The 24,356-nt window shown below is 43.7% G+C and overlaps 1 protein-coding gene across 1 annotated transcript in view; it reads left to right on the top strand.

Annotated features, from left to right (window-relative positions):
• The window catches only part of pola1 (polymerase (DNA directed), alpha 1), a gene marked incomplete at its 5' end in the record, with an annotated part of 231,094 nt that overhangs the window by 50,051 nt on the left and 156,687 nt on the right, over positions 1–24,356 (top strand). The window contains 4 exon segments of the mRNA XM_055645304.1: positions 3,312–3,423; positions 4,520–4,644; positions 9,050–9,199; positions 13,384–13,506. Of these exon segments, the coding sequence (XP_055501279.1) occupies positions 3,312–3,423; positions 4,520–4,644; positions 9,050–9,199; positions 13,384–13,506 (510 nt within the window).

The raw sequence follows: 24,356 nt of genomic DNA, 5'->3' as shown, positions 1-24,356 counted from the left end.
AAAGAGCAACCACAGTTCTGGAAAAAGGTCTTGTGGACAGGTGAGGCGAAGATCAACTTACATCAGAGTGATGGCAAGAGAGGAGAGAAGGAACTGCACAAGATCCAAAGCATACCACCTCATCTGTGAAACACGATGGTAGGGGTGTTATGGCTTGGGCATGTATGGCTGCTGAAGGTACTAGCTCACTTATCTTCATTGATGATACAACTGCTGATGGTAGGAGTACAATGAATTCTGAAGTGTATAGAAACATCTGTTCAAGTTCAAACATATGCCTCAAAACGCATTGGCCAGTGGTTCATTCTACAGCAAGACAATGATCCCAAACATTCTGCTAAAGCAACAAAATAGTTTTTCAAAGCTAAAAAACGGTCAATACTTGAGTGGCCAAGTCCCATCAACTGATCTGAACCCAATTGAGCATACCTTTTGTATGCTGCAGAGAAAACTGAAGGGGACTAGCCCCTAAAACAAGCATAAGCTAAGGATGGCTGCAATATAGGCCTGGCAGAATATCACCAGAGAAGACACCCAGCAACTGGTAATGTCCATGAATCGCAGAATTCAAGCAGTCATTACATGCAAAGAATATGCAACAAATTACTAAATATGACTACTGTCATTTACATGCTGTGTCCCAATCATTATGGTGCCCTGAAATGGGGGGGTTATGTATAAACACGGCTGTAATTTCTATGTGGTGAAACCAAAATGTGTAAAAATGGCCATTATTAAGATCTGATAATGTCCGCTCTAACCAAATGTGATTTTTTTTCTATTACAAATCTCAAATTTTGAAGTACATAGGCAAATACATTAATGATGGGTCTGTGCCCAAACATTATGGAGGGCACAAAGTGGGTCGTTTTCCGGTTGGGAGGCTGTGACTAACTGGTTTGATGGGATCCATGGTCACTGTTTTCCCTGGTTTGGGGGGGGGGGGGGGGTGGTAGTACTTTAAAATGTAGTGAAGGGCTCTGCTGTGTGAGACAAGCGTTAGTTTCTGTAAGCATTATTTTCACATTGGATAAGCTTCGCTAGTTCAGCTTCACACAAAGTTGCAGTTGCTTGACGCACTTAAAGGCGTTGCGTTTACTATATATCCTCGCGGCTTCCATGCGGTGTTCAACATGATGGAAACTGGATCTTGAGTTGTTGTAGGGAGTTCCTAGCACCGCATCTTTCCGCTGTGTGGCACAGAGTCCCATTGCCTCTGGTGGGTTGTTACTCTTAGTGAGTCACGAGGATATAAAGTAAACGCAACGACTCGAGCTTCAGTGAAAAATATGGTGTCTCTAAATGTTTTTGTCAGTCTGTCATATGACGGACGGTTCAATTGTTATCACATGCACCAAGGTACAGTGAACCTTTTTGCATAAAGTCAGTAAAGTTATTGCCATGCAATCCTGGATTAAGTACAGTGTGTATAGTAATTGCCCACTGAGTCCATACGCAAGAGTCACCAGGTTTTTGTGCCATTTTCACAGTCCAACCTGCTGCTGGCCATAAAGGCCTGTTGCAGTTGTCATCTCCATCCAGATCACTAGCAAATCACTGTCCCTCTCTTCGCCAGGCCTTTGTAGCACCATGGTTTGGTTGAAAGGTATAGTCTGCGTCTGGACTCTCAAACAGACTGAACCTTGTAGGAGGTCAAAATTCTTTCCCTAAATAAAAGCTAGCAAATCACCATTTTTCCCCCGCCAGCTTTTTATTTTCCCAATTTTATTTATTTAATGAATCAAATTTAATATCCTTTGATACCATGGTGGGTTATCAGCTCCTCCCAGAGATATCTGCCTCGCCACTATGATTACCAATCCAGTAACAACTACTGCCTCCCATCCCCATAAAAAACAGAAGTGGATTTGTCGATCCCTGACGCCTACAATCCAGAGATTTTTCTTTGCTTATTGTGGAATGAAATGACTTGTGAGGAAATAACTAGAGATCCAATTAATATTATCGGGTGGCTGGGTGCTGTATGCAGTTTGTTTCTATACCTACATTGTTCTGCTGTAGTGCTTTCAGTGACATATCACTTGAATACTGATATCTGGCAGAATGAATCCATTTTCAATTGACAGGCAATTTCACATGAAGGCAATTGGGTGTCATAATGCTACAGTAAAATTCTAGACACAGACGCGGCAGAGAGGATCGTGTAAATAACTGCGGAATTATAAAATTGGAGATCAAATGAGCTTTCAATTATTTTTTATACAAATTTGAGATACAGTGTTTCAAGTTCAGTTTATTGTCACATGTGCCAATTAAGGTACAGTGAAATTTGGGTTACCATAAAGCCATACTAAATGAAAAGTAACAAGACACACATCCACGTAATGGTTAACATAAACATCCATCACAGTGGATTCCACATTCCTCACTGTGATGGAAGGCAATAAAGTTCAATCTTCTTCCTCTTGTCCTCCTGCGGTCGGGGCAGTCAAGCCATCCACAGTTGGGCCGAAAAAAGCCCCCACAGCGGACGATCGAAGCCCCCGTCGGGGTGATCGAAACTCCCGTGTCGGGGCGGTTGAAACTCTCTCCGTGACATGGAGCACCCGAGTCGGCCTCTTCTTACCACAGGCTTCACGATGTTAAAGTCCACAGGCCACCTATTTTTTTTTTTTTTTTTTTTTATTTTTTTTTTAATGAAGCCTGATTGCCTGACAAATATTTGTTGGGTTTCTATTCCAACTTTGATTGCCTACAACAAGTAGCTGGTCATTTTTAAATATATTTAAAAAAAATGTATTCGTTATTTTGGTCTGGCACAATGTACCAAAACAGACTTTTTCTAGCTTTCTGAAACTTAAACAATTCACTCAAAACAAAATACAACCGTTACTGAAGGAACAACCTATGCTTGTATAAGTCCTGCTCTTGTAGCCTCTGGACACCGTCTTCTTGCAGTGCCGTCGCTGATGTTGTTTTAGTTTTCACGATTTAGCGCAGAAGCAGGCCCACTGAGTCCGTGCCAACCTGCGATCCCCACATGCTCATGCTATTCTACACACACTAGGGACAATTTACAATTTTACAGAAGTCAATGAACCTGCAAACCTGAACGTCTTTGGAGTGTGGGAGGAAACCGGAGCACCAGGAGCAAACCCACACAGGTCACGGGGAGACCGTACAAACTCGAACAGATAGCACGCATGGTCAGGATCGAACCTGGGCCTCTGGCGCTGTATTCCAGCAACTCTACCACTGCGTCAGCATGCCGCCCCAGAAGTTATGTGGGAAGTGCGTGCAGCATAGCCTACAAAGTGCAGCACGGTCATTGTTTGACTTTGGACTTTCAGGTGGATGATGATGAGGAACATGTTGATGGAGGTGGTGGAAATGTGGGGAAAATGAAGAAAAGTCGAAGAAAAGCAGCCTATGCTGGAGGCTTGGTTTTGGACCCCAAAGTTGGTAAGTTTAAGCATTGAAATGAAACTATCTGACATTGTTTCTCTTCCATATCCTTATTTCCTTTCTTGCATCTGATTTTAGCCTACTCGCCTGCCCCATTCAGAAAGCAGCATTAATGTGCTGCTAATGGGTTTACGGATAAACAAACCTGTGTACATGCCAACTGATTAATTGTCAGCCTCTACCATTTAATAAGATGAAGGCTGAACTGATTATAACCTCGACTGTGTGTTCTATCTCTGGTAACCTTCCCTGCTGGTCAAGAATTTATCTATCTATAATTGAAATTCAGTTTCTTCCCAGCTATTATCAGGCAACTGAACCTTCCTATCACAACTGGAGAGCAGTCCTGAACTACTATCTACCTCATTAGAGACCTTCAGACTGTCTCTCATAGGACTTTACTGACTTTATCTTGCACTGAACATTATTCATGTTATTGCCTTTTCACTGTGGACGGCTCTATTTTAATCATGTATAGTCTTTCTGCTGACTGGTTAGCACGCAATAAATGCTTTTCACTGTTCCTCGGTACACATGCGAATAAACAAAACTCAACTAAACTAGGAAGTCAGAAATGCTGGAAACGCTGAGCAGGTCGGGCAGTAGCTCATGGAAAGAGAATTAGAGTTAATATTTCCGAACAAAGACCCCTTGGATGGGAAAGAGAAAGCAAGTTAGTTTTACTTTGCAGAGAAAGTGGAGAAGGCAACAAGGTGAATCTCCTCTGCACCCTTGCCTTCTCCAACTCCTGTCTTTCATTTAGATTTCTCAGTTAAATGAATCGCCCACTTCCAAAACACCCAGATACTCAAGTATGTATCCTGCTTGAGACTCAAGATTGTCATCTTTATCATGTTAAGATGCTCAATGCCTCCTGTGCAGTTTGTTCCTTAACTTAGTTCGTCTGACTGATTTTAAAGTAGTGTTTGTGTAATGGAGAGGAGAAGCCTGAAGAATGGTCCCAATATGAATGTCACCTATACATGTTTTCCAGATATGCTGCCTGACCTGCTGAGTTACTCCAGCACTTAATGTCTGTGTTTGGGTAACAGTTGGGTGCTTGTAATTATTGAAAGTTTTTTTTCTCTTTTAGGCTTCTACGATAAGTTTATACTGCTGCTTGACTTCAACAGCTTGTACCCTTCAATCATTCAAGAATTCAATATCTGTTTCACCACTGTTCAGAGATCTGCCGCAAATTCTCAGAGGAATCTGGAGGTAGGAGCAATGTTTCCAATAGCTGGCAACTCGTGAACATTGGAAGATATAGAATAGGAAGTAAGCTGCAGGACCTTGCTGTTACTATTTAATATCCACTCGTGGTCATCCTTTTCAGGATGGTGTGATGTAGTAACATTGGCCTTCTGCTCCAAGATGTCCATGCAATTGAGGTTAGAGACCGAGGGAGCGCTGGCACCTCAGCCTAATTGCCTTTAACTTCCAAATCTATTCCTATCTCTGCGGCCGACTGTGCCACATGGACCTGCAATACCCAGATGGCTTATTTTCTCTTGGTACTTAATTTCTGCTTTCACTGTTTGCCATAAGCAATCTTGCACCTTTAAATTTGTAAGTAATAGCTTATACTAAAATTGGAAAGCCTAGATGAGGCAACCACATCCCACAAGGTGAATACTGAGGTTATTTTGAAGTGGGTACATGATGTAGACAGCTCTAAGACAAGGTGACCATGCTCGATACCAGCATATTGGATGTGAGCTTTTGTTTATTTTTACTACCATTTGCCCTAAATACACCTCATTCTCATTGAAATGATAAAAAGCCCCAAAGTGCTGAAACCCTGTTTGGAGTGTTCAAATACATGAAGGTACAGAGATGTTCATAGATTCTATCACTGGAGTTTTCACGTGACAAAAAGTGGACGTATCTCTTACTAGTTGTAGATCTACAATTTGATTTATATTATATTGTAACTCATTTTACTATCTCCAAAAATGCATGTTATGGTACATTGCATATTTTAGGTATTTTGTGTTGCTGGTGTTGATTGAGAACAGTATTGATTTGTAGTAAATGCTTTTGATAGTTGCTGAAATTCTTTTGAAAAACCTCTTCACTGTGAGAGTACTTGGAGCAGTTTTGTTGGCACTTGAAGCAGTAGGACCATTTACTTCTCATCAACTCCCTGTCTCAAGTACAAGATCTGAAACATTAATGTGCAGTATCAAGCTCGCGTTTAGTTCCTCCTTCCTCGTGCTTGGTGGCCAACTCTTCTTTGACTTCAGGGTTTCATTTTGCAAGTGCGTTAACCCAAGGTGAGCCACAGTCTAATCCACTGCTCCATCACAGAACTCAGAAATGAGTCCCATGGCAAATCAATATTAATTTGTACACTAGACTCTACCACAAAAAGAAGGGCTGCACGGTGGTACTGCGGTATAGTTGCTGCAAACAGCGCCAGAGACCCGGGTTCGATCCTGACTACGGGTGCTTGCCTGTATGGAGCTTGTACATTCTCCCCGTGACCTGCGTGATGCACCAATTTCTCCGGGTGCACCAATTTCCTCCCATACTCCAAAGACGTACGGGTTTGCAGGTTAATTGGCCTGGTATAATTGTAAATTATCCCTGGTGTGTGTAGGAAAGTGTTAGTGTGTGGAGATCGCTGGTCATAAGTGATAGGAGTAGAATTAAGCCATTCTGCCCATCAAGTCTACTCCGCCATTCAATCATGGCTGATCAAACTCCCTCCAAACCCCATTCTTCTGCCTTCTCCCCATAGCCTTTGACATCCATACTAATCAAGAATCTTATCTATTCTCTGCCTTAAATGTATCCAATGACTTTGCCTCCACAGCCCCCTGTGGCAAAGAATTCCACAGGTTCACCACCCTCTGACTAAAGAAATTCCTCCTCATCTCCATCCTAAAAGAACGTCCTTTAATTCTGCAGGTATGACCTCTAGTCCACGACTCTCCCACTAGTGGAAACATCCTCTTCATATCCACACGATCCATGCCTTTCACTGTTCTGTATGAGATCCCCCTCATTCTTCTAAACTCCAGCTAATGTAGGCCCAGTGTCATCAAACGGTCATCATATGTTAACCTACTCACTCCTAGGTATGTGAACCTGTAAACTACCTCTGGACCCTCTCCAGAGTCAGCAGATCCTTCCGCAGATATGGTGCCCAAAATTGCTCCCAATATTCCCAATGCGGCCTGACCATACCTCAGCAATACATCCCTGTTTTTGTATACAAGCCCTCTCGAAATAAATACTAGCATTGCGTTTGCTTTCTTTACTACAAATTCGACTTGCAGATTAACTTTTTGGGAATCCTGCACCTGCACTCCAATCTCCCTTTGCACCTCCGATTTCTGGATTCTCTCTCCATTCAGAAAACAATTAGGCCTTTATTCCAACTACCAAAATACATGACTCCACACTTTGCTGCACTATATTCCATCTGCAACTTCTCTGCCCACTCTCCCAACCTATCCAAGTCCTTCCGCAGAGTCCCTACTTTCTCTACACTACTTGTGTCTCCACCTATTTTCGTATCATCCGCAAACCTGGCCGCAAAGCCTTCAAAACCCTCATCCAAATCATTAATCTACACCTTGAAGTGCAGAGGGCCCAGTACCGAGCCCTGCGGAACTCCGTTAGTCACTGGCAGCCTACCATGTAGTTAGCAGCCTCCCATGTGGCATCTTGGCCCACAGTTGGCATGGACTCGGTGGGCCTCTTTCAGCGATGTATCTGTAAACAAAACTGAATAAAGCACTGACTTTCTGACTACATGGGCCCTCACATCTGGGCCAGCATTTGTCTGAATTGGGTCCCTGACCTTGTTTAAAAAGTGCATTCATTTACTTTCCTAATGTTGAAGATTAATTTCTAGAGAGATTGTCCATTAAATTGTTTTGCCATTTTAAAAAAAAGTGATTAAAACCTTATTTGATGATAAAGCTTATTAGGAACTTTAACTTATCTGAGGATTTCTTTAATATTTGTCGACGGAAAGTTGTGGTAAGCCTGCCGGGGCATTTCATTGTCAGAGCTCTAATGCTAAGTTGCCTCTTGATGCGCTTTGATGTTGGACTCTTCATGGTGAGGTTTGTGCGAACCAGCAGGTACTGCAGGCAACACGCAGGCAGGCGTAGCTATGGGCACACGCATGGGCCCCAGCTATGCCTGCCTATTTGTAGGTCACGTCGAGCAATCCTTGTTCAATACATACCAGGGCCCCATCCCCGACCTCTACCTCCGCTACATCGACGACTGCTTTGGTGCCACCTCCTGCACCCGCACACAACTGACTGACTTCATCCACTTCACCACTAACTTCTATCCGGCACTCAAATACACCTGGACCATTTCCGACACTTCCCTACCATTCCTTGACCTCACTATCTCCATTGCAGGTGATAGACTTCTAACCGACATACACTATAAACCCACTGACTCCCATGGCTATCTGGACTACACTTCTTCCCACCCTGCTTCCTGTAAGGACTCCATCCCCTACTCCCAATTCCTCCGTCTACGCCGCATCTGCTCCACGGATGAGGCGTTCCACACCAGGACATCTGAAATGTCCTCACTATTCAGGGAACGGGGGTTCCCCTCCTCCACCATAAATTAGGCTCGCACCAGGGTCTCTTCCATACCCCGCAACACTGCTCTCTCTCCCCATCCCCGCACTCGCAACAAGGGCCGAGTCCCCCTAGTCCTCACCTTTTACCCCACCAGCCGTCACATACAAAAAGTAATCCTCCGTCAGTTTCGCCACCTCCAACGTGACCCCACTACTCGCCACATCTTCCCATCTCCCCCTATATCTGCCTTCCACAAAGACCGCTCCCTCCATAACTCCCTTGTCAATTCTTCCCTTCCCTCTCGGTCCACCCCCTCCCCGGGCACTTTCCCTTGCAACCGCAAGAGATGCAACACTTGCCCCTTTACCTCCCCCCTCGACTCCGTTCAAGGACCCAAGCAATCGTTCCAGGTGCGACAGAGGTTTACCTGCATCTCTTCCAACCTCATCTATTGCGTCCACTGCTCTAGATGTCAGCAGATCTATATCGGTGAGACCAAGCGGAGGTTGGGCGATCGTTTCGCCGAACACCTCCGCTCGGTCCGCAATAACCAAGCTGACCTCCCGGTGGCTCAGCACTTCAACTCCCCCTCCCACTCCGCCTCCGACCTCTCTGTCCTGGGTCTCCTCCATGGCCACAGCGAGCAGCACCGGAAATTGGAGGAACAGCACCTCATATTCCGTTTGGGGAGTCTGCACCCCGGGGGCATGAACATCGAATTCTCCCAATTTTGTTAGTCCTTGCTGTCTCCTCCCCTTCCTCAGCCCCCCTGCTGTCTCCTCCCATCCCCCAGCCTTCTGGCTACTCCTCCTTTTCCCTTTCTTGTCCCCACCCACCCACCCCCGCCCCCGATCAGTCTGAAGAAGGGTTTCGGCCCGAAACGTTGCCTATTTCCTTCGCTCCATAGATGCTGCTGCACCCGCTGAGTTTCTCCAGCTTTTTTGTGTAACCTTCGATTCTCCAGCATCTGCAGTTCCCTCTTAAACACTGCAGGCATCAATGTTTGGCTAGTGGGCCGCATCCAGTGTGTCTATTCCCTACATTTTTTTTCTTCCCCGAAGGGTGATGAACTAGAAGAAATTCCTGAAATTCCCGACCAAGATCAGGAGATGGGTATTCTGCCCAAGGAAATCCGCAAACTGGTGGAGAGGAGACGGCAAGTGAAAAGCCTGATGAAACAACCTGATGTGAACCCTGACCTCTACTTGCAGGTAACTATCCATCTCTTCTGTAAACACCGTGATAAAGAAAAAAACACTTGAATAGTGCAAAGACAAAAAATAAATCCCCTCGTCTCTAGTTTCTATCTTATTTGGAGTTTGTCGTGTTTAATAGCCTGGTGGTTGTTCGGAGGAAGCTGCTCCTGAACCTGGATGTTACAGTTTTCAGGCTCTTCTGCCTTCTTCCCAATTGCAGGAGTGAAAGAAGAATGTGGCCAGGGTGGTGTGGATCTCTAATGATGCTGGCTGCCTTTTTGTGGCATTGACTCCTGTAGATTCCTTCAGTGGTGGGGAGGTCAGTACCTGTGATGGACTGCCCAGTGTTAACCACTTTTTTCAGTCATCTTCATTGCTGGGTGTTCAAGTTGCCAAACCAGGCCGCAGCCAGTCAATATGCTCCCTTCTGTACAACTTTGGGACTTTCTGTAAGATTGCATCAATGTGCTATGTCTAGGACAGATCTTCAGCCACTGTTCTGCTGACAAATGCTTCAGGTAGAATTCAGGGTACCAGATATTCAAAACCATGTGGACAGGTGGGGTAGATTTGCTAGCTCTTTCAAAGAATAAGTATGCTCATAGACACAAAATGCTGGAGTAACTCAGCGGGATAAGCAGCATCTCTGGAGAGAAGGAATGGGTGATGTTTCGGGTCGAGACCCTTCTTCAGACTGAAGCTGGTTTAAATAAGATAGACACGAAATGCTGGAGTAATTCAAGTTCGTTCAAGTTACATTTATTGTCACGTGCAACAATTGGCGTGGTGAGGTTTGAGTTACCATACAGCCATACGAATAAAAAGAACACAATACACGATAGAATTTAACATAAACATCCCCACACAGCGGAATCGACATTTCCCAATGTGAGGGAAGGCAATAAAGTTCAGTCATCTTCCTCTTTGTTCACCCGCGCGCGGTCGGGGCTTTGAGACCAGCGCAGTCGCCGCTACAGCGGCCTGAAAATCAAGCGCTCTCACCGGGATGATCGGAGCACAGGCGCCGGAACGAAAAAATACACTCAGCGGCTTGGAGTTTCCGAATCGACCGCTTCATACCGGAAACTGCGGCCCCGATGTCCACAGGCCGAGCCGGGCGTAGTTTCAACACTGGTGATCCCCGGCAAAAGATCCCAGAACTCCGCGATGTTAAAGTCAGCGCCACCCACGGCTGGAAGCTCCGCAAACCACAGTTCCACGGTGTTAAACAGCAGGCTTCAACACGGTGATCTCCGGTAAGGCATTGTCCCGTTCCGCGATGGAATTCAATGCTGCACCGCTGCTGAAGCTCTGGCCCGTCTCCAGTAGGAAAGGCCGCGCCAATCCAGTTGGTAGGCCGCACGGGGTGTGGGGGGGGGGGGGGGGAGGGGGCGAAGATGCGAGTCGGAGAAAAGACGCATCCACGACCAGGTAGTGACTGGGAAACGGTTTCCACCCTACCCCCACATAAAAAAGACTGAAGAAGGGTCTCGACCCGAAACATCACCCATTCCTTCTCTCCAGAGATGCTGCCTGTCCTGCAAATTTACTCCAGCATTTTGTGTCCATCTTCGATTTAAACGAGGTACGCTTGTGGTGGGCCTGATGGCCTCTGGTATTGAGTGATGCAATAAACGCCATCACTGAACTGTAATTACTAATTCTACAAACTAAAAAGAGAATAGACACAAAATGCTGGAGTAACTGAGCGAGTCAGGCAGCATCTCTGGAGAGAAGAACGGCTAGCTGGAAGACTAGATGAATGCTCATTCCATTTAAATTGATGGAAGATGCTTAGTTTGACCTCAGATTATTTTAAATGTGTTGACAAACAAAGGAAATGATCGATGGTTCCTGGACGTGAAAAAAGATTGAAGAGAAAGGAATTTTATTCAGAACAACATTATTATTATTATTTACGGCAATTTGATTTTTGTCATTTCATGGCTTCTAGTTTAACAGAAATTCCTTCCTCAGATGGGTAGGGTGAGGTGGGGGGGGTGGCGTTGCGATGAAGTTGGTGTCTTGAAGCATTTTATTTAATCTAAGGCACCATATAAAAGCTAGGGTTTTTTCAGTGTTGCTTTAAAATGCACAAAATTGCACCATTTTAAATATAAATTGCGAGTAACAATAGGTAGCATGGTTTTACCCACAATGGTTCCAGCACTTAAAGGCTTTTTACTTCCTTAAAATCTCCATGCATTTAGTGGCCACTTCTCTCATCTTGTGGGGGGGGGGGGGGGGGGGGGGGGGGGGGGGTAGGGTAGCAGATGGAAATCGCAACTAACTGAAGCCTCCAACTTGCCAGGTATTTGTGAGGAATAGAAGCCTTTTAAAATTGTGTATTGCCCTAATTTTCTTTCTCCCTATTACAATAATTTTTAACGAGTACATCACCTCGATTAATGCCAAGCTTTATAATGGCAGGGTCCTCCTCTCGTGTTTAATTCTTGACTGACACTTGGGCAGACAGTAAAAACTGAACTGTATCATGGACGGGATTATAATGATACAGAACAATGTTAGCACGATTACTGCCTTGGTAATGTGACAGTTCTGGGTATATTACTGATTTATCACTTCATAGTAGCATTTTGAGGTGATTTGCCTTTGGGGAAAAAAAAACACTGAAACATTTTAATATTTATAATATCGCTTGTCACTCTTGGAGATGTCACCTTGTTACAAATGTAGCATGCCTTTAGTTTGAAGCCAGAAATGAATTACGCAGTACCAATAGCCTGGTAATTTGTTAATTGCCCTATCGTAATAGCATTAGCAATGATATTAAGGCTCTTCTGAGTTCTTATTTCAGTAATAATAAATACTTATAAGGACTTGGACCCACTACAATTCGCCTTCTGCTGTCACAGATCAACAGCGAATGCAAACTCACTGACTCTCCACTCTGCATTGGACCACTTGGACAATAAGAGCATGTACGTCAGGCATTTGTTCAATCAGGTAGTGTGCTCTCTACTGGACACCTGTAGATATTCGGCAACATGTCAAGTCTCCTCAACCTCTGAGGAAGTCAAGGCGTTGAAGAGCTTTCTCTGTGATTGCATCAATGTACCGGATCCGGGACAGATCTTAAACAACATGCACTCTTAGCCCCTGCTCTGCTTTCTCTACCCATAACTGTAGCCAGGAATAGCTCGAGCACTAGCTTTAAATTTGCCGATGATACCAATAATGTTGGATGAATAATGTGATGAAATCAATAATCTGATTGAATGGCGTCAGAACAACAATTGACCAGGAAGAGAGAAAGCCAAAGATCCACGAACCGGTCTTCATCAACAGGATATTAGTGGAGTCTGTCATCAACTTCAAGTTCCTGGACAAGGCTATCTCTGAAGATCTTTTCTGGGCCCAACACTTTGATGCAATCTCAAAGAAAGCTCATCATTGCCTGTGTCCGTGGAAGATTGAGGAGATTCGACAGGTCACCGAATACTTTATTGAACCTCGGGTGTACTGGGGAATGCTGACTGACTGCTCCCAGTTTGGTTTGGTAATTCAAATGCCCAAAAACAAAGGCGGCGGCAGAAAGTGGTGGACATTGGACCACCCACCATCGAAGGGATCTACAGTATGTCCTGCCACAAAAAGGTGGCGTGTCATTAAATGTCTACACCACCCTGGCCATGCTCTCATCTCGCTGCTTTCATCGGGAAGAAGGTGGAGGAGCCTGAGAACTCTGGCCATCCAGCTTTTGAATGCACAACCCTAACCATAACCTTCACTCAGTAACGATTTACTGTGGATTTTGTATAGATTTATTGGGCCAAGCGCAGGCACGTGGGACTAGCATAGGTGGGACAAGTTGGTGGATGTGGGCATGTTGGGCCGAAGGCCCTCTTTCCACGCTCTATGACTATTGTATTATTTTGTTTAGTTTGAATATTATAGTCTGGTCACTGAATATTATTGATAATTTATTGTATTAAAATAATATTAACTTGTGTGCGTTAATGTGCCTGTAACGCCACATCAAGTAAGAATGTCATCGTTGCACCACCGATGTATATAACGGTTAAACAATCTTTATACTTTGTAATTGTAGTTAGTGTGGTTGAGACCAAGCACCTCTTGACACTGGAGAAGAACCTCTCCATTTGCTTCTGAATGATGTTTCAATGTTTAATGTTTTTGGAAGATTATAATGACGTGATTTCTGTTTGCTCCTCCAGTATGACATCAGGCAAAAAGCCCTGAAGCTTACGGCCAATAGTATGTATGGCTGCCTGGGATTTTCCTTCAGTAGATTCTATGCCAAACCACTTGCAGCTTTGGTCACGCACAAAGGAAGAGAGGTGGGTACTTCACAGTCTTTTTAAAACAAAATCAGTTTTTAATTGGATTGGAGGTGCATCTAAAGATGTTGCGCTGCCAGAGGTGGGCGGTGGAATCGGACACAAAAGTGCCGTTTAAAAGGCATTTATTTGGATAGGCATGTGGAAATGCGGGAAGTAGAGGGATGGTTATGTTACGGGCAGATGAGATTAGTTCAGCTAGGCATCATGTTCGACACGAACATTGTGGGCCAAAGGGCCCATTCCTGTGCTGTACTGATCTGCGTTCAATGTGCTACATGCATGCCTATGGTCATTATGGTTACCTCATTTATATAATGTAAGTATTGTGGCATAAATTTCAGTGGCAAGTGGCTATTTGATGCATTATCCTGCATTGCTGAATGCCTCTGAAGGGCATGTGCTTCAATGCTGCATTGAAATTTGATCTATTTGAGTAAATATCTGAATTATTACAGGGCCCGTGGTCTTTTTTTCAGGGTGGAAATGTCCAAGACTGGAGAGCATAGCTTTAAGATGACAGGGGCAAAGTTTAAAGAAGATGTACGGGACAAGATTTTTACACAGGGTGGTGGGTGCCTGGAACTTAATCCAGGAATGATGGTGGAAGCAGATACGATAGTTGCATTTAAGAGGGTTTTGGGTAGGCACATGGATATGCAGAGATTGGTGTGATATTGATCACGTGCAGGCAAAGGAGTTGAGTTTGACGGCATCATGTTTGGCATTGACATTGTGGGCCAAAGGGCCTGTTCCTGTACTGTACTGTTTTGTGTTCATGCATATTACTAGATAGCACCTCCATTTTTTATTAACAAAATAGCCATGCTAACTAAGATCACAGCAGATGTCCTATTCAGAAAGATATCACCTAATGTCCTACTTTCTTTCAATTCAAAGTTAATTTTGGTATTGATTTGGTTCATACAATCATTCTTCAGATAGACTGCTAATTAACAAGCCATTAGAACCAATGTTTCTCAGTTTATATTTTTATAATATTTGTATTTTCAAATAATGTTTCTTTTTTTACGCATGCAGTACAATTGCAATTTTTTTACAAGCTTATTTTGTACATTTTAGCCTTCATTTCTGAGGTGAGTGATATTTAGTTTCTTGATGTGGAGATCCCAGATGGCATGTGTAACTCCAACTGCAGTCTGTTCAATGGCTTGACATGCTTCATTGCTCCATATTAAAGAAGCCGCTCAAATCTATAGATGCACGGAACTGTAGGTGCTGGTTTAAGGATGGATCCAGACTAGAAACATCACCTATCCATATTATGGAAAGAAGGGTCCCAACCCAGAATGTCACAGATTCATGTTCTCCAGAGATGTTGCCTGACCCGCTGAGTTACTCCAGCACTTTGTATTTGTTTCCATAGAAATGTATAGTTTTTACTTCCTCATACCTTGTGCTCATTACAATAGATCACTTTCAATGTTGCTGTAACAACTGGGAAGTAGTGATGATCCCCAGGGCCTCGGCCAGGTGTTGATCATTGATCCCTTGTTTTAGAGGTGTTGAGGTGCCTTAGGCATTAAACTTTCCTTCCCAAAATATGCTTCTTATTTTCATTGAAGAATGGACTTGATATCTCCGACATTGGCGCTGTTACATCAGTCTAGAAATGAAGATTCTATAGTATATTATAATAGTTGCGTGCCCTCCTTGATGGATGGTTTAGATGAAGTCTGATGGTCGAGAGGTGATGCTTTGTGAAAGAATTGACGAGAACGAGATGTTATTCTGAGGTAATAACATTGAGTCATAGAGTCATATGGTGCGGAAACAAGCCCTTCGGCCCAACTTGCTCACACCGACCAACATGCCCCATCTACACTTGTCCCATTTGCCTACATTTGACCCATATCCTTCTAAGCTTGTCCTATCATGTTCATGTCTGAAAGGATCATATGGATTTCCTTCGCCCTGAACACATTTACCTCTGATCTGGAGTTGGGACATGGGGAACACAAAAACCTAGACAGTACTGCTGGAGTACTGCACTGTTGGTGCAGTACAGCTGGAGTACTGCCACAATTTCCTTCTATGTTGCAATATTTATTAAAATAGGCAGTTGAATTTCAGCACGTAGTGGAATATATATTGAATATATTCATCTAGATTGCAAGAATATATCTTGCAATCTATTTTAGTTTTGGCAGAATATTGCTGTATAGACTAATAAAGGCAAATGCCTCCAAAATTTGATTTTGTCAAGAAAAGCACTCGAGCCCTGGAAGACAATGCACATTAAATGAATCAATTCTTTATTCATTGTTTGAATGAGAACAAACTCCTTCACTGATTCTTTTTATAATGATGAGAAGACCTCTGAGTTAAGGTAAACTATTGACGACTGGTTTGATCAATTTATGTACAGATATTTCCCAACTTACGTAAGGGTTATGTTCCGTAAATCCGTAAGGGTTATGTTCTGTAAATCCATAAATAAGTCTGATTTTAAACTAGGTTGGAGTCACCTTAAAACTAGATAGCAACAAAAAAACTGCAGATGCTGGATGATACACAAAACAGCACAAAGTGCTGGAGTAACTCAGCAGGTCAGGTCATATCTCTGGAGATCATGGATGGGTGACATTTCGGGTTAGGACTCTTCTTCAAACTGTGTTGGTCTGAAGAAGGATTCCAACACGAAACGTCACCAATACATGTTCTCCATAGATACCACGTGACCCGCTGAGTTACTCCAATGCTGTGCATCTTTCACCGTGCCTTACTGAATTCAACTAAGATCAAGGATGAGTTTCTACATTAGATCTACATCAATTACTTTGTATTTGATTGTCATGTCCCTTAGTTCCCCTCATAACCTAAAGGGAATAGCCTTCCTGTACCTACCCGAGTCCTTGGGTAATTTGCACTCTTGTCTGATCACCTGTTTATTTCTACATATTCTATTAAACCTTCTGTCATGCTGTTCTTTATCCGGCTGTAAGGAGATCAAGCTGAACGTAGACACAAAAAGCTGGAGTAATTCTGCTGGTCAGGCAGCATCTCAGGAGAAAATAAATGGGTAATGTTTCGGGTCAAGGCCCTTCTTCAAACTGAAGGAGAGTTAAGTGTGAAGAAGGGTCTCCACCCCAAACGTCACCCATTCCTTTTTTCCAGAGATGCTGCCTGACCCGCTGACTTACTCCAGCTTCTTGTGTCGATCTTTGGTTTAAACCGACATCTGCAGTTTCTTCCTACTCAAACTGTACAGTTGCTTCAGATAGACAGTTGCTTTGTCGGTCCCACATGATGGTAGTATAATTTCCTAATTTGTGCATCTGTCTGTTTTGTTTGTGACTTGTCTAAGTCCCTCTCAATGTTAACATTTATTAGTATTTCTCTTCTTACGCTGTCACAGCAAAATACAACAAAGAGTGTTCTTGGGCCTAGTGAGTCCATGCTAACTGTCCAGCATCCGTGTTTCGCACTAATCCTACACCAATCCTTTCTTATACTCTTTGTCTGTTTTTTAATTAATTTTTGCTTTTCCATTCTTCCTTGTCAGAGGAATCATTTAATGCTCTGTTCTCTGCCGTCCCCTTGCCTAGTTACTTATTCTGCAAAGAGATGCCATCAGGTTGTGAAGTTATGTCCTCACAACTTTCCCGTTTGCTCTGCTCCGTATTGTTCATTAGCATTAATGTGTCACAGTTTACGGCCTGTTCCACTTGGGCATCATTTGCACATCACGCAGATGGTGCGCAAAGATTTTGTACATCCCAAAACCCTGGGGCGCCGCGCGTCACTGCCTACGTCACCAGGCACCATGCGTGCATAATACGCATCACGTGCGTGCCATGACGCGTAAATGATGTCGCGTAAATTACGTGCAAATGACGCCCAAGTGGGACTGGCCCTTTCCTCTTCGCACCACTCTCATTGATCCACTTTGTGAACAACTGAGGGCCCCAAGCACCACTTTTTCAGGAACTTCATTATACTTCCCAATTGTTTGGTGGTCAAGTTATCCTTGAAGGCAGCCACTTCTTTCACTTGCCTTTCTCTTTATACATGCACATAAAATGTTTACAATTGTTTCCCAGTTTGTAGTACAATGTTGAAAATTACATAAGGTGTTTCTGCGAGACTGATTGGAGCTTAAGTTGTAGCTTAAAGTTTCATGGTGGAAATGTTTTTTTTTAATAAAAGTATTATAAAATCCATGTAAATGGTGTGGTAAGGATTTGATTTTCATACATTGCAAAGCATGGAATCAGTTGAGCTTAAAGTGAGCAGGGGTCATTGTGAAATAGGAGATGAGAAGGAATTTCTTCAGCCAGTGGGTGGTGAATCTGGAATTTATTGCCACAGACGGCGGTGGAGGCCAATTCATTGGGAATTTTGAAAGCGGAGATTGATAGGTTCTTGATTAGTTAGGGCGTCAAAGGTTATGGGGAGAAAGCAGGCGAATGGGGTTGAGGGGGAAAAATAGATCAGCCATGATTGAATGGCAGAGCAGACTTGATAGACTGAATGGCCTAATTCTGCCATTTGTCTAATGAACCCTTTAATTTGGACAGCTGAAATTTGAGAAAGATGATGCAAAATGGAATTGGGAGATTTTTTCGAGTGATGTTGCAGATCTTTGACCCACTAGCAACGTGTCTGAGACCTTTCCAAGCAGAAGATTCAACCATGCAAATTAAGTGTCATCCTGAACATATGTACTGGGAGTTGGCCTTCGTTGAATATTTTTTAATCCTTTCCAGGTATAAAATCACCTTATTATTTACTATCTTGCCCATGTGAATAGTGATGGAGGGGAAGTGTTGAGGGGTTGCATGGTAGAGCATCATGTTCCATTTTTATTTGCCCGTGGTCCTCACTGAAGTAATTATAAGATGGCTTGGAAAGGCCTTGGTCACACACTTGGCAGTTCAGAGGCGCTCAACGTACAGTGGTTGTTGTGATCTGCCAATATTTCCTCATTTGAGAATTGCCCAGATCTCGGTTAGAGTCGTATGCCGTGGAAACTGGCTCAACCTAGCCACACCAACCAACGTGTTCCATCTGTGCTAATCCCACCTAACTGCGTTTGGCCCGTATCCCACTAAACCAGCCCTTTCCAAGTGCCTGTCAAAATGATTGTGTGTGTGTGTCACATGGCTTCACAGGCATTTGCTCAGGTGTGTTTCATTGCCTCCTTGATGTAGGTACAAGAGAGCTCTCAGCATCTAGTCTTTCCTCCAGTCTTTCCATCACCGTTGGAAACTTTTATTGCTATTTATCAACATAAGGACCAAAGTTGTGCCAATGAAAGTCAACAAAGCCATTGTGAGACTGAGAAACAAGAATTAAACTGTTAGAGACATCAGCCAAACCTTAGGCTTACCAAAATCAACTGTTTGAAACATCATTAAGAAGAAAGAGAGTTCTGGTGAGTTTACTAATCGCAAAGGGACTGGCAGGCCAAGGAAGACCTCCGCAGCTGATGACAGAAGAATTCTCTCTATAATAAAGAAAAATCCCCAAACACCTGTCCAACAGATCAGAAACACTCTTCAAGAGTCAGGTGTGGATTTGTCAATGACCACTGTCCGCAGAATACTTAATGAACAGAAATACAGTGACTACACTGCAAGATGCAAACCACAGCTTCGCTGCAAAAATAGGATGGCCAGGTTACAGTTTGCCAAGAAGTACTTAAAAGAGCAACCACAATTCTGGAAACAGGTCTTGTGGACAGATGAGATGAAGATTAACTTACATCAGAGTGATGGCAAAAAAAGTATGGAGGAGAGAAGAAACTGCCCAAGATCCACAGCATACCATCTCATCTGTGAAGCACGGTGGTGGGGTATTATGGCCTGGGCATGTATGGCTGCTGAAGGTACTGGCTCACTTATCTTAATTGATGATACAACTGCTGATGGAAGCATAATGATTTCTGAAGTATATAGACACATCCTATCTGCTGAAGTTCAAACAAATGCCTCAAAAATCATTGGCCAGTGGTTCATTCTACAGCAAGACAATGATCCCAAACATACTACTGAAGCAACAAAGGAGTTTTTCAAAGCTAAAAAATGGTCAATTCTTGAGCCAAGTCAATCACCCGATCTGAACCCAATTGAGCATGCCCCATTATATGCTGAAGAGAAAACTGTAGGGGACTAACCTCCAAAACGAGAAGACACCCAGCAACTGGTGATGTCCATGAATCGCAGACTTCAAGCAGTCATTGCATGCAAAGGATATGCAACAAAATACTAAACATGACTACTTTCATTTACATGACATTGCTGTGTCCCAAACATTATGGTGGCCTGAAATGGGGGGGGATTATGTTTAAACACTGCTGTAATTTCTACATGGTGAAACCAAAATGTATAAAAATGGCCTTTATTAAATCTGACAATGTGCACTTTAACCACATCTGATTTTTTTTCTATTACAAATCTCAAATTGTGGAGTACAGAGGTAAATAAATAAATGATGGGTCTTTTATCCCAAACATTATGGAGGGCACTGTATAATTATTTTTTAATGGTTCTAATTTGATTATTTGGAGAAGGATATTTATTGCTTGGACTCGAAGACTCCGTGTTTTGTGGTTCCACCAGATGGCACCATATACTATAGAATATTTTGCATGGAGCAAAGTTGTGCCATTGTGTAACTCTGAGCTGTTTTGGGCATCATCATCCCGATCGGCTTTCATAACCAGTCGAGCTGTCTGATTACTGTCTTAAAAAATTGTTGTGTATTTAGCTGTAGCAAAGATTTCAGCACTTCATTGCAATACGCAGTACACTTCATCTTTCAAGCACTTTTTAGTTGTTTTATTTATAGATTAGAAGCACTTCACTGACTGGGATAAAACCTTGTCTTGCTTCATTATAGTCTTAGAGCTCAATATTGAGTAATTCCAATTCCATTAAAGTGTACCAAAATGGTTGTGCTTTCAGTTTGTTGATAAACGCCTTTGCTTTTTTTTTTCTCTTTCTAATTTTGTAATGATCTACTCTTAAAACTGGTGGAAAAATTAATCAAAATTGCATTGATTGATATGGGTGCATGATTTTGTCCTTGAATGTTGTTCCAATTCACTTCTTATAAGTCTGATTTGTTTGTACTGTTGAACCTTTGTAGGTTGTTTGTGATGTAAAGGGCAGTTCCACAATGCTCCAATCCTTGAAGCATCTTGCCCACTGGAGGTGAATACAATTCATTTTCTATGGATGCTATTAAGCATGCAAGTGGAAGTAAAATAGGAGGAGGTTAAATATTCCATCAGGTGAACATATTGTCAAAGTGGGATTTACGCCTTTTTTCTACAGCAGAGAAAATATTCTGGCTCATGCTTACCATCACAGCAGAATAGATTTTCCTACTTTTAAATGTTTGAGTCAAGCTGATAAGTTCACGTGTGCGCTTATTTGAAAAATCTTGAGTTTGCAGAAGGTTTTCTGATTGTGTTTTAAGTAAAATCTCTTCTCCCTCTGTTGCATAGTTCGATAGGCTGAAGGGCTGCTAGATAGCTCCAATTCCATGATCCCACTGGGTGGAGTTGGATCAACTACCTCCTCTGTCATAAGATCATGATAGGAGCAGAATTAGGCCATTCAGCCCATCAAGTTTACGCCATTCAATCATGGCTGATCTATCTCTCCCTCCTAGCCCCATTCTCCTGCCTTCTCCCCATAAACGCGATATTCCTACTAATCAAGAATCATCTATCTCTGCTTTAAATATATCCACTAAATTTGCCTCCACAGCCTTCTGTGCAAAGAATTCCACAAATTCACCACCCTCTCACTAAATAAATTCCTCCTCATCGCCTTCCTAAAATAGCGTCCTTTAATTCTATGACCACTAGTCCTAGACCCTCCCACTAGTGGAAACATCCTTTCCACATCCACTCTATCCAAGCCTTTCACTATTCTGTACGTTTCAATGAGGTCCCCGCTCATTCTTCTAAACTCCAGCGAGTACCGGCCCAGTGCCGTCAAACGCTCATTCCATCTGTCATCTCATTCCATATTCCTACCGGCTTCTACATGAAAAAGTTACCCTTCGGATCACTATTAGTTGTGCAGTAGTAGTGTTGCAGCCTTACAGCGCCAGAGAAACAGGTTCAATCCTGATGATGGGTGCTGTCCGTACAAAGTTTATACATTCTCCCTGTGACTACATGGGTTTTCTCCAGGTTCTCCGGTTTTGCCCTACATTCCTAAGATATACAATACATGTCTGAGGGTTAATTTTCCTCTGTCCCGAGTGTGTCGATTAGAACGAGTGTGTGGGTGGTTACTGGTCGTCGTGGACTTGTTGGGCCCGTTTCCATTTTGTCTCTAAACTAGAATGTTCTCTGCGTCCAAATAATGGGTGGTTTTACAAACTGGAAGGTCTCTTGCATTTCTGCAGGTGACTCCAGTGCAATGAAAGATCGGGGATCAGCTGCCTGTGAACCAGTTTCAATGAAATAGTTGCAAGTCGTCTGAATTATGTATAGGATTTGTGTAGGAGACACGGTGGGGCAGCAGTGGAATTGCTGTCTGTATTGAGTTTATAAGTTCTTCCCATGGCCTGCGTGTGTTTTCTCCAGGAGCTCAGGTTACAAAGGCGTACAGGTTTGTAGGCTGATTGGCTTCAGTAAAATTGTACATTGTCCCTAGTGTTTGTAGGATAGTGTTAGTGTGCGGGGGTCGGCGTGAACTCGGGGGCTGAAGGGCCTGTTTCCACACCGTATGTCTAAAGTCTAATGTGCCTTTTGTAGACTTTGGTATGTTGTTTTAACAGCATAACTGTATGCTGTTAAAATGCAGTATGATTGCGATTATAAATTGTCTCTCCGGCCAATGTAATCTAATGTGGGCGTCTAGACCTTCCAGCCATCCACACCTCCCCAGCCAGGGCAAGGACCTCTGATTTCATGCTGCTTCTGCTTGTGTTCATTCTGCAACCATAGACTCATGAGACAACCAAAGGAGGATGAATGGCCCAACACGTTTGCTGATCCTACAATTAGAGGAGTGTCCCCCCCCCTCGCTCTTTCTCCGTACCCCAGCTAGATCAATGTATTGTTTAAGAAGGAACTGCAGATGCTAGTTTAAACCAAAGATAGACAACATTGTTTAGTTTAGAGATACAGCGGTCCACAGAGTCTGCACCGACCAACACTACCCTACACATCAACACTACCCTACACATCAACACTACCCTACATACACTAGGGACAATTTTACATTTTTTTACCAAGCCGATTAACCTACAAACCTGTCCATCTTTGGAGTGTGGGAGGAAACCTAAAATCTCGGAGTCACAGAGGGTCACGGAGAGATTGCACAAACTCTGTACAGACAAGCACCCATAGTCAGGATTGAACTCTGGTCTCTGGCGCTGTGCCATCATGCTGTCCAATTTATTTGAACTCTCCACTAGGATTCCTCTGATATCAAATTAGAGTGAATCTGTACTTGGAAGCTGGTTGGGATGTGGGTCATACTTTTGCATGCTATTTTTTGTTTTCTTGGCATTTTTTTGCGATCTGAATGATTTGCCATGATTATTAATAGTTTAGTTTAGAGATACCGCGTGGAAGCAGGCACGTCGGCCCACCGAGTCCGCACCGATCAACGGTCCCCACACATTAACACTACCCAACACACACAACGGACAATTTAACATTTATCCCAAAGTAATTAACCTACAAACCTATCTATCTTTGGAGTGTGGGAGGAAACTAAAGATCTCGGAGAAGACCCACGCAGGTCACGGGGAGAACGTACATACTCTGTACAGACAAGCACCCATAGTCAGGATGGAACCCGGGTCTCTGGCGCTGCAAGGCAGTAGCCCCACTTCTAAATGAATTGGTGAAACACAGAAAATACAGTGAAAAGCAAAAGCCCAAAGGATCTGCAGAAGGGTGGCACAGTGATGCACTTGGTGGAGCTGCTACTTCACAGCCCCAAAGACCAGGGTTCGATCCCGACCTCAGGTGCTGTCTGTGTAGAGTTTGCATGTTCTCCCTGTGACTGCATGAGTTTCTTCAGGATGTTCCTGTTTCCTCCCATATCCCAAAGACCTGCGCGTTTGTAGGTTGAGTGGTCTGTAAATTGCCCCTATTGTAAGGAATCGATCTTCTTCTTCTTCTTGCGTCTGGCATGCACAGCCTAAAGTTGTAGGTCAAGGGTAGACATCCAGGCCAGGACAGCATCAGTTGCCACCAGGGAAAAGCCTCAGTGAGCAGTCATTCACGATGTGTGGACGGTCTGGTCTGGATGTCCGCAGTTGCAAGCAGAGCTGTCTGTCATCCCCCACTTATGCAGGTGATAAGCTGTTCTTGCATGGAGGGTGCAGATTATTTTCTGGGTTATCCATTGCTTGCGATGCAGGTCAAATCCCGGTGGTTTCACTGTGGGGTTTGTGATTACCTCTCCGTTGTTGGTGTTGGCATCTTTCCAGGCTCTGCGCCACTCGGTCTTGGAGTCAAAGTCTTCCAGGGATTTGACTGAAGACCAGAAGGGTTTGCGGGACTTCAGGCGCATGTTGGGCAGATTGATCAAGTCAGCTTGGATGGGAAGGTCAGGGTTAGCGTCGATGGTGCACCAATCTTTCAACGTGCTCTCCCTTCTGCGTATGCTGGGAGGGGCGATATGAGAGAGGACAGGGAGCCACTGCGAAGGTGTTGACTTAAGCGTCCCTGTGATGACACGCATCGCAGAGTTAAGGACAGTGTCAACTCGTTTGGTGTGGCAGCTATTAGCCCAAGCTGTTGAGCAAAACTCGGCTGTTGTGTAGACTAGGGCTAAGCTTGCGGTACGGAGGGTGTGTGCATTGGATCCCCAGCTGTTGCCTGCAAGTTTCCTGATGATGTTGACCCT

This window comes from Leucoraja erinacea, chromosome 13 (assembly GCF_028641065.1).
Source record: "Leucoraja erinacea ecotype New England chromosome 13, Leri_hhj_1, whole genome shotgun sequence".
In the NCBI taxonomy this organism is placed as follows: domain Eukaryota; kingdom Metazoa; phylum Chordata; class Chondrichthyes; order Rajiformes; family Rajidae; genus Leucoraja; species Leucoraja erinaceus.
This window is presented reverse-complemented; position numbering and strand designations above follow the sequence as displayed.